Raw genomic sequence first — 11,439 nt, 5'->3', positions numbered from 1 at the left:
CCGAGTACAAAGGCCAGGACAGACCACAGTGCCACAATACCAGAGACTCTAAAGGGCAAGAACAATAAAATGCTGTTAAGGCTACTTATATTTAGGGCTTAATTTTGTTCTTATTAAGGACTGAGATTCTTTTCCAAACCATGTCAGGCCAGAAAGTCACCAGTCATGAGCTTTACTGTCACCACTTCATGAGAGGGGTGCATTTTGAATCTTGAATTCTTTCCTAATACTGAGCTTTCAACACTGCTGTAGAAAAAGACACACCCATCCCACATGTTGGAGTGCTGGAGACTGTCTCTTTCTCCTCAAGCTTATTAGAGCTAGCACTACAGCTCATTAAGACAACCCTCTGTCAGTTATGGTAGCAAATACATTGGGTTTTGCCACCCATGGGGTAATATTCCCTGGTTAATCAGGATGGAGAGTGAAGTCCTGCTCCCCACAGAGGAAAGCTCACAAACAGCCACTCAGCAGTCACAAGCAAACCTGCTTCTGGACCCCTCGTTCTCCTGAAAGGCCAGCAGAACGCTGCAAAAGAGAAGCTGGCCAATGCTGTGACAGGGGCAGGCACCTCGAAAGGAATGCTGTTCCATGCTGCTCCCCCTCCCCACACCCACGATTTCAGTTACTCACTGCAGCAGGCAGTTCACGCGTGGAGAGTGCCTCCAATGGCGATAGACTGAAACCCGGAGGTGAGGGTGATGCTTATAATCTCGCAGAACAAGCCTGACGCTGTAACAAAAGCAAATGTCCTGAGCCATGGCTTGCAGGCTGCTTCAAGACAGGAATCTCTTCACCAAGAGTCGTCGCAGCACAGGGAGGGTGGGATGAAGACTTGGATCGGAGAAGATCAAGGGACAAAAAATTAAGGCTTTCCAGTGACTTACTGCTTAAAGCGATTGGAGAGCAAAATGAACTGGTTCCTTGAAAGTCGTCTGACATCAAAGCGACAATGAGCTTTAAACTCCTGGTAAATCTGCCTTTCGCTGAGCCCTGGCCAGCCTTGAACGTGAACAACCAGGAGAGGGGGATATTGGCAAGGAACATCCTCCCCAGAAAAATTCTGGAAAATGTAAAATATTGAGACATATCTGAGTTCGGAAATACTATAGAAGCACTACTAATACAATTGGAAAATATGAAAAAAAAGAATAAAAGACAAGTTGTACAACACAGCTGCTGGTGCAAAATTATTTCTCTTTCATCTCAGGATTCTTCTAAGCATAAATTACAAAAGCAAACTGTCAGGATTACCATGGAGAAACCACCAGCGAAACAACAAGCTGTCTTGCAGAGCAGAGAGAACTAGGGCGATGTAAACTGACTAATGCCGTCTTATCGGATTGAAAATGGCAAATGACTTGGGTTTCTGCTTTGCAAAATGTTTTAATTTTTCTAAGGTCAGTAGCGTCACTTGTATGATGGCAACTTCTGCCAAGTTGGGCCCAGGTGCTGGCACATTTTTCTCCCCTAAGAAGCCATCAACCAGGCTACTGACCTATGCACCCCACCAATGGGTCACAAACCTGCAATTCATACTCACAATGTTTGAAACACCACCTCGAATGAAATTCACCTTGTTCAGATATTCAGCTAACACTGAGAGATAGTGGGAGAAAGAAGGATGAGCCTCCACTGCATCACTACATCAGAAAACAAAATGGAACAAAGTTTTGTTTGTTCAGCACTTCACTGCAGCACAGCGTCGCTGGAGCACAGATATTCTGAAGGAGCTCCTTAACAAGTGATAAAACAGGTATTTCAGATCTTGGTGTGTTCTACAGAAGTCAAAAAGCTGCAAGCAAAGTGAAGTGATTTGAACAGTTGCCTCTCAGAAATTTAACTGAAGGCACTGAATCACAAAGATTGCAAAAATGGAAACTAATGGGAAATCATTTGACCCTTATCCAAGTGAACTGAATTTGAGAGAGCCTGTTCAAGGATCCGGGAGTCACAATGCCACGTCCCAACCTCTGAGCCATCACACAGCCCTGATTTCAGTTTTCAAATGTCAGCTTTGACATAAAGCTACTAATTTCTGATTTATAAAATAAAAATCTAATTAGAATAGTGACATTCCCAATAACACTTATCCAAAAGGAAAGCCAGCCTGCAAAACAAAACATCAGAGCCAACAAACAACTGTTTTACATAAGACTCACCCATGTAAAGCAATTTTCAGCAAATATTTAAACAGGACTCACCCTGTGGATCTGCACAGTAGCAAATGAGCCAACTTCAGAAGAACTAGAAGGAGAAATAACAAGGTGGCATTACAACAAAGCTAAACAAATGGAAAGCAAAAACTCACTAAAATGCAGCTAAATTACTAAAAGCAACAGATTGCATATAAACAAATATTCCTTCGTATCAGAGCTACAGAGCAGGAAGGGAATTGCCCAGTCCCAACACAAATTCTAAAGGAGTGTTTGAGAAGTGTTTTACCTGAACCGCAGAGAAATGCATCATAGCCTGCCTCATGAGGGTATTTCTTCTCAGCTGTGTCCGACAAAATGAAAACACCTTTAGCATACTATGGAAACTGCTCCACTGCAGAATCCTAACACACATGAGATCCACTGTTGTGCTTCGGAGTTTTTTTTACGCCCACCCTCAGCTTTGTTTCCTTCCTCACTCTGGAACCTTTACGCCCCATAGAAAGTCCATGCTTCTTCCGTGCATTTTAAAATCACACCGACAAAAAGGCAGCAGTTACACAAACAGTTGAAAAGCTTGGCGAGATGCATGGAAAACATTTTAACTTCCACAAAGATCTAAACCAAGCTGTGCTGCACATGTTACTGATGGTACAGGAACCATTTCAAAACCCAAGAGACCCTGCGCTGCGGGACACCGCGCTGCCAGGAAGAGCCAGGAAACATCTACCTCACAGTCAGTGAGGGGCTGCTAACGCTGTGCATGAGCCACGGAGCTCCTGCTACTTTCTGGGACCTCCCTGCCATCAGGTCCCACTATTCTCCATTCTAGGACCACTGGTTCCCACCTCCCCTTGCCCCTTTCAAGGGCTGCAGAATCTTCACAGCCCGAAGTCAGGCTCAGTTCAGCCCAACTGGGTGTAAATGCCGTTTGTGCTGGCAGCGTGATGCAAACCAGCCCTGAATTACCCCGTGTTACCCCTGGCACCTGCCAGGGACACACAGAACATGTGACATTTGGGGAGCCCCGACTTTGGGTCCAGACAAAAACCTGTATCGGCAGCTCAGTGCAAATTCAGTGGACCCACTGGCATTTGCTTGGGCTTTGCATGTGCACACACAGAGAATAAACCAAACCCATTTTAGCTACTGGACTTGGAATATTTGCTTAAGAACATACCGTATCTTGAGCAGTCACTTGCAAGAGCTATCACTGGGCACGTTGCATCTTTGGGATTTAGGTCGCTGTTGAAGACAAGTGGTGTGCAAGATTTTTGTCTTTCCTCATTATATTAGGAGACAAGTTACTGTTCTCTAGTGACCTGCAGCGTGATTTCAGAAAAAGCTACGGAGACTTATTTAAAAGGAACTTTGGTAGCATTATACAAAAAGGCTAAGATACTTAGCTGAATCGTATCTACCAGTTTTCTTCCTGAAATCTAACTTCCAAGTACTTTCTCAGTCTCTTTCCCCAATCAAATCTCCTAAGCAGCAAGTCTGCTCTAACTGCATACAAAAAGTGCAAATAGAACTAAAAATCAATGGAAAACTCCAGGGAAAGGGGTTAACTAGATGGTTCTGTTTGAATGGGGAACTCTAGAGGACAGATTAATAAACAGATACCTGTGGAATGACTGAAATAAAACAAAGAACAAGAAAGCATAAAAATCTAGTCTGAAATTGCTAAACAAATGAAAAAAAAACAGAGTCCCATTACTGGTTTTATAAGCACTAATTTTGCATCTCCTCCTTGGGAGCAGGAGGTAAGGGAAAAGAGGTAAATTTTTCCTTTTCTTAGCAAAACTCACATGAAAAAAAATTATTCACAGAAGTGTAAAAAATAACTCTTCTACATATCATGGCTAAGCTCACAAGATTCAACTACTTGTGTGCTCCATTTGAACACTGTATTTAGTTACTTCTTTGGGCTCAGTGCAGCTCTGGGGAGCTGCCATTTAAAGTTAGGGTGTATTTTCACCAAGAACTAAAATTCATTCACTTCATAACATGACATAAGTAAAATACAACTCTACAGTTGTATGTAAGACTTCCTGCAAGTCAAATTTATGATCAATGAAATAATGGTGGTACGAGAAGTGACTTACAAAGTAATAGCACGGTAAATTATTTGCTCTAAGAATTAAATTTACAAACACAAGAAACCAGCTGAAAGACATGTGAGGGAGAAAAGCATGAACAAAGGAAATGACTGACTTTGAAATATATTTCCCAAGAAAACACAGGATTGCTGAAGGCGTTATAGCCCACCACTTACCTGCACAAAACCTCATACACCTCCAGAAGATTAGATACTCGAGGAAACTGGCATTTCTGTAAAAGAAGAACATTAAAAAACTAACCAAGACAGACCTTGTGGAAAGTGAGCTCATGTACTGGTACTGCTGATTCATTAAATGAGATCTAAAATCAGAATTTCTCAGTGCAACACTGAGAGCTGGCCACAGCTCTGTAACCACAGGGCACTGAGGAAAGATACCCTTCTTTGGGGGGGTGAAAGACAAGCTTTAACTCCAAATAAACAGACCTTCACATCTCACCTTCCAGATGGATTTTGTCACAGTCTTGGTGTCTAGGAGGACAGGAAACAGGTTGTGAATGTTCCTTTTAAACTCCTCGTAGCTTTCTGAAAGGAACACACGTTGTGGAGAAAGACACCGTAAGAACTAAGGGAAAGCCAATGGTATTTCAAATGAGTAAAGAAAGAGAGGTGAAGTCAGAGGAATGGTGCACCCCTCCAGCGGTCATTGCTCAGAAGAGGCAACCAGCACATAGCTGCTTGCCAAGCACCAGGGTGCCTAACGACAGCTGGGCTCACCATCCCATCCCAGCCACAAAGGGGAGCAGCTACTACAGCATTACCTGGAAGGGGCTTGTAGAACTTGTCGTGAAGATGCATGAGGTCCATAAGCATGTTGTGTCCCACTAGGGGCTATGGGAAGAATAAAAAAACGTAACAGTCCATTGACGAATTTATTTCAAGAGAGCTCGGAGATAACCCGTTTTACGCAAGCTCAACAGCTGTAGTCCTTTCCTCAGGTGGACAGCACCTGCACATGCTCACCCAAAAAGTCATTTCAGGCTGCAAAGCTCACAGAAGGGCTACTGCTTTCAGGAAATCTGACTTGTATTTGTCAGCAGCATTCCAGTTTAAGCGGACCTAAGGAGCTAGGCAGATTCTCAGCCCAGCTAAACTCTGGTAAAATCTTCCAGCAGATTTATAGGCTCACTCTCTCACTCACAAGAGGAGGAACAGCCTTTGCCTGCACATCACTCTTCTTCTGAAGCTGAAATTCATTCACTAATCTGCATACAGAATGTAAGAATTTCCACACATAATCAGACGAATGGTCCATGTGGTCTGATAAACTGGTCTGTCACATGCTGAAAAGCATAACTTGCTCAGAAGACAACAATTTGACCAGCTCTTTTAGATGGTGACTCATGCTGAAGTAACACAAGGATTTTCAACATTGCAGACTCCCGCATTTTCTCTAGTGACCCAAGAACCACGTTGCAGAACGAGATTCTGGCTCCCTTTTCCCTGGCTGCACTTGGTTTGCAGGAGTAATAGAAAAGCAACGCAGGGAAATCTACTGTTTGGATTCGTAATTCTGAGCGTGCTTTTGGAGTGGGACGTGGTCATTAAGAACATGTAACATTTAACACTTTTTTCCTTCTAACCGTGACTGCAATCTAGGAATTCATCTCAGTTGTACCAACAACTAAACAGGATGATCACACTGACTTGAGTCATTTAATATAAATTACTACTTTATATTTTATCATCCCTCTACATCTAGTGTAGCAAATCAAAGAGATGAAAAATGAGAGCAGGGATTTTACCTTCTTGGACTTAACAAGTGTCTGGAAGAGGTTGGTGAAGCCCCGGGCAGACAAGAGAATGAGCTCCTTCTGGCAGTAGTCATAACGGGAGTTCTCCAGCAGGCGACGATGCTGTGGTCTCACTTTTTTCACCATTACCTGAAAAAAATAGTCACTGGGTATCTCAGCCTCCCACACAAGTTGCACGTACATTGCTTAATGGAGTTCAGTAACGCTGAGGACAAACTGAGCTTCCAGGCTACGAAGGAGGGAGAAACAGAGCATTCCCTGGGACCTCAGGACTGTCTCACTTGTTTTCCATACGAATATCAGTGCTCCAGTAACAAGAGAGACCTGCTCTAAGGGTGTCTTATAAATGCCTCTCTTGTGAGGAGGATATTTCCTACCACATTTTTTTTTGAGCACAAATGAACGTAATAAATTTAACTTGACACCAATACGGTAAGTTCATGGTGCCAAAACCCAGAAACAAACAGCAAACCCACAAACTGAGTCCCCAAAAACTATGCCTCAGGTGAGGAGACTGGGTAAATCTGTCAGCATTGACACTGGTTACCAGAGCAAAACAGTACTAACGCAAAACAAACAAACAAACAAAACCCTTCTGTAATCCACTTCTAAACAACTGACTGGTGTCATACTCCTACTATGTTTTGAGAAGCCCACAGCCATAGGTTTAATTCAGAAAATACTGCACTAAATGTAAAACAGCAGTAGTGAATAGCAAAACAGCAAGCCATATAACAGACAGAGTAAAAACTTCCAAGAAAATACATAGCAAAAATAAGCAAAGGAAAAGCCATCAAAAAAAGGCTAAAAACTGTAGATCTTGTTGAGGTATTGAAGGAGCGACCTAACGAAGCCTGGAGACACAGAGAGGGTCAGAGGACAAGCACTTCCAAGCTCAAGGTATTTTATGGCTACAGGACAACCAGAAACCAAAGTTACTTGGTTTTCTGGATCCCTCACAATCAACAGTTCCCAGAACATTATCACTGTCTTCTCCTCCTCCTAGACCCTATTGTTAAAAGTACAAGCCACATTTCAGAGTCCCTGCAAGAATGCCAGTCCTGTCTGTCTAGCTAGAAACCCTCTTTTCTAAAGACACGTTTCTATCTCACCTTCTTGTCTCCAAGAGGCTGTGTCCAAATGTTTTGGAGAGCCTGCCTCAGAACCAGCTGAACTTCAAACATCTGATGGCCTGAGAGAAAAAAAAGAAAAAAAAAAAAAGTAGTAAAAACTTCAGAGGTACAGAAAAGTTTATTTAGGAAAACACATTTTTCTAAACAGAAGGACTAATTAGATGCTTCTCCCCGAGTATACCGAAAATACTCCTAAATATATGACCTTGGAACATTACCACACACAATGACAGAAAAAGAAAAAAAGTCTCAGAATTTCAGGCAAATAAGCTTTTGTAAGGACACAGAAAAAGACTAACTGAAGAGGGAGGAAGGCTGATACTCCGAAAAAGACCAGCAGTGGTTTTGGCAGGTTTGAGAGCAACACACTCAAAAGCCAAGCACGCACACGAGAGGCACCAACACATTTTCCCCCACAGCTGATAAGGAACTACCTCAGTCCTTTTCTATCAGCATTCAAAAAGACACCCTAATCAGTCTTATTACTTATTTAAATAAGTGTCTTTCTTGTCACAGGTGCTCACCTTGGCCAAACTCTATCAAACTATCAGTACCATCATCTACTGCAGCTGACACAGCAGATACAAAACACCACATAATACCCACCTCCTGTATTTCACACTCTGCAAAAAAAAGCATCAACAAAGCCTTAAATAATTTCTGTCCTTCCTAACTTTCTGTAGTTTATTCCCTGATCTAGAGGATTAAGATTTGGTTTCTGTGAGCAAACCTACAAAGTATTCTCTGCTACAATTCGCTGTCCCTCAAATCCTCTAAAAAAAAGCACAGGAATTCCTCAGCCCTGCTAGAGGGTTCCCCAAAGCGAACACAGGTGCCAAGTGGCCTGTTTATCCCCACTGGGGTATATATAAATACACACATATGTATATGCCTGACAGAAACTGAGGCCAAGACAAGGGCAAAGAGTTGTAAAGGCAGGATGGGCACGGGTGCCTTCCCTCTCAACAGCAAAGGGCAGAAGCAGCCCCATAGCTACAGAAGTGAAGAAGCCACTCAGGGCCTCCAGGTGCCTGAGGGAGGCAGCCTGGTTCATACCACTCAGATCCTGCAGAATCATAGTCTCCTCTTCCTCTGCTGCCGTTATCCAACAGGTCACTTCATCGATAGCCTTCTTCAGCACATCCCTGTCCAAGGCACTAGAGCAGGATCGGGAGGGAAAGAAGCAAAGCGTGCAAAAAACCCTTTTACAGATGGAGCCTCGCACCTTGCTGTGGCAATATGTGGTATGTGGGTCTATGTGGTAGGCAAAATGCAAATGCAAAGGTATTGTTTCCCAACATTCATCCAACCCTCCGGATTGTACCCTGTGATCTGTCTTCCTTCAGAGACACCACAGCATGTTGGAACTGCTGGTGGTGAGGCATTCAGACTAATAGGCTGTAGTATTGCTAGAAAATGTGACCCAAGTGAAAGTGAGCTGTCAACGGTCAGTACTGAGGAGCCACCTCTCTGAACAGTGCTCACCTGCTGACTTTCCAGCTACTCGCTAAGGGCTGCTGTCTAAAGCTCTCCTCTTGCACCTCATTCATGTATGGGATTCCATCTTTGAGGAACTGAGGGGACAGAGGAAAAAAAAAAGCCAGGTTCGTTACTCTTCTCTGGACTTGCTTGCAGCATATTAGGGAATAGCAGGTTAGGCAGGTCCAAAACCAGCATACACTTGGAAAATACTAATGATCCTCAGAATATCCTCCTCAAAAATAATCAAAGATGCATTCTTACATAGAGGAAACAAAAGGATTTTTGTCAGCTGTAATCATTTTTTTTTCTCTGCTTTTACCTTTCTTTAATGAGATACTTTGAGTGTCATGATTATCACAATGCTTCCTGTCCATAACTGCTAAACAGTGCTCTTATGTGGTGACATAATCTGGGAATGTGGCAATATGTGAGATGCAGGTAAGTTGAGAATCCCCACCTTCATGGCTAATAAAGACTCCCACTGAGGTTTGTTTACTAACTCCTCAACTCACCAGAGACATGTTTTCTTTTTTTGAGGTGGAGAAATCTGTTGTTGACTGACAAAGATATGGTTATTGCCTCTGGGGCAGTTCAGAAAAAACAGCACTTTCTCTCCCTGTTGATAATGAACCACAGGGTGCATTCGCACTTTTAACAAGATGCTGTATACTCCAGAAATCTGGCATTTAGGGATACTAATACTAATTTCTCCTGTAATTGCACAGACTTCCTCTGTTCTAGATTTCTGGCAGAGAGATTACATACCTTGTTATAGTCAAAGCCATAATGGGACAGAAACTGAATACTAGATGCAGAGAGGGTGAATTCAATATCCTTAACTCCCAATGTTGATGGAAAGAGAAAAAAGTTGTATGAATGCACCACATACCTGCAATGAAAAGAAAAATCTCTCTGGAAGAAAATCACAAGAAATAATTCCTCTCAAGAGGATTCTGCCACAAACTTCGAGTGCACCGTCTTCATTGTAAAAGAAAACCTCTTCTTTACTTACGTGTTTGAATTTTCATTTGAGAATATTGCCAGCCCTACAAGAGAGAGAAACCTCAATTGAAATAGAAACGTTTAGCTGGATGTTAACAGATACCACGAAAATTACCCAAGCGATACAGGGATGCCCTGATGCAGTACGTGTTTTACATTCCCTAACACCGCTGTGAAAATCTTAACAGCCACTGCCAGGCCACTCCTCGGCTCCCCGAGAGCTGAACAGGGACAAGCTTTCAGTGCTATGCGGGAAAAATAGTCAAGTGTGGTGAAAGAGCAAATGGAGCGAGCAACGGGTGAGATAAGGCGAGTTGTTGACAAAAATCTCCAACGACGCATACACAGGCCTGTGGGTCCAATTACACTACAGAGTATTTGGAAGGAGCTAAACAGCAGCACAGAGGATGAAAACACATGTGCTGCTACTTAAGGGTTGTTTTTTCTATTAAACCCTAAAAAAGTACATTAAAATCTTACCTAGCCTAAGGCTTTGAACAGTATTTTAAACAGTTTTCGAGCTGGTTTCTTGACCTCTAGCTGGTCCTTAACTGTCAATAGCCTACCACAGGCCCTTCCATGTGTTGATTTTTTTATTATGTTGGGAATATCACAAATACTAGCCTTCCTTTTCCTCTCTCATAGCCCCCTGACTCATACACTGTATCAAATGACACAGAGCTGATGACACCTGACATCATAGAATCGTTTTGGTAGGAAGAGACCTCTAAGATCACTGAGTCCAGCTATTAACTTTGCACTGCCAGGTGACCATTAAACCATGTCCCTAAGCACCAGATCAACAATTTGTTTAAATACCTCCAAGGATAGTGAATCGAGCACTTCTCTGGGCAGCCTGTTCCAAGGCCCAATAACCTTTTCAGTGAAGAAGCTTTTCCTAACATCCAGGCTAAACCTCCTCTGATGCAACTTGAGGCCATTTCACCTCATCCTTTACTTCTTGCTCGCATCCTCTGTTTTAAAACCCCTGTATTATTATCTGTGATATTTAAATATGAACAACGTAAGGCTAGTAAAAAGTACATGGCCCACCTGATTTTATTTAAAGTATTTTAAAAGTTGATAGTATTAAACTTCAGGGTGGGGAGGGGAGCCCCACTGTACCACAGCAAACAAATGTCTGTAACGAGCAAATTAAGACCACAGCTTCCTTCAGGGCTGAGCAGCTGGCAAAGGACTGGTTACAACAGGGACCCGGGGAGATTGTTACCCATGTCAGAAGAGCACTTACCAAGCTGGGTAACAGTGAAGCGCTGCACGCTCTGCCTGACCTTCAGGTACCGCTCCGCAGGGGAATCAAACAGGCTACAGGCAAAACCAGAATTGGGCACACAAAGGTTAGCAACGTGCAGGTTGTTCTCACAGAGCTAGAGCAGCAAAGCCTCCCTCACGCTTCCAGCCAACAGCTTTACCTGGGCTGGTCACTGGGAGGGGAAGTGGAATGTAAGCCAGTGAACTCCACATCAAGGGCTGTTGAGGTGCAAAGAACACACACAAAAATATATCTGAAACGTGAAGCACACGTTCCACTAGCGCTTCATCTCTGACACCACCTCTCTTCACCTTAGTGACCTCCACGTCAAACTCACCAGCAGCAAACCCTAGAGAAAAGGCAACTGAGGGCTGCGAGTGCGGAGCCTCCCACCCCCTCACTCCTGCGGCTGGACCGGGAAAGGGAGGCCCTCGGGCGCCCGGCCTCGCCCCGGACGCTGCCTTCACACCGGGTCCCCGTCTCACCCGCCCAGACAGACCCGATGCCCTGCCGCCCCACC

The 11,439-nt window shown here is 43.6% G+C and overlaps 1 protein-coding gene across 1 annotated transcript; it reads right to left on the bottom strand.

The window, feature by feature from the left end:
* Nucleotides 1-5: 5 nt before the first annotated feature.
* Nucleotides 6-11,137, bottom strand: PNLDC1 (poly(A)-specific ribonuclease (PARN)-like domain containing 1; the record flags this gene model as incomplete). Its single annotated transcript, XM_009865139.1, has 18 exons — nt 6-48; nt 634-732; nt 888-1,063; nt 1,544-1,643; nt 2,205-2,247; nt 2,446-2,499; nt 3,337-3,401; nt 4,432-4,487; nt 4,715-4,800; nt 5,037-5,106; nt 6,021-6,158; nt 7,142-7,221; nt 8,219-8,319; nt 8,648-8,736; nt 9,410-9,533; nt 9,657-9,690; nt 10,899-10,972; nt 11,080-11,137. Coding segments are annotated over 18 exons (1,490 nt in total), but the record flags the coding sequence as incomplete, so codon positions are not given.
* Between the last annotated feature and the right edge of the window lie 302 nt (nt 11,138-11,439).

This window comes from Apaloderma vittatum, unplaced genomic scaffold (assembly GCF_000703405.1).
Source record: "Apaloderma vittatum isolate BGI_N311 unplaced genomic scaffold, ASM70340v1 scaffold32512, whole genome shotgun sequence".
In the NCBI taxonomy this organism is placed as follows: Eukaryota; Metazoa; Chordata; class Aves; order Trogoniformes; family Trogonidae; genus Apaloderma; species Apaloderma vittatum.
The sequence above is the reverse complement of the archived record's forward strand: the minus strand, read 5'-3'. Positions and strand labels throughout refer to the sequence as shown.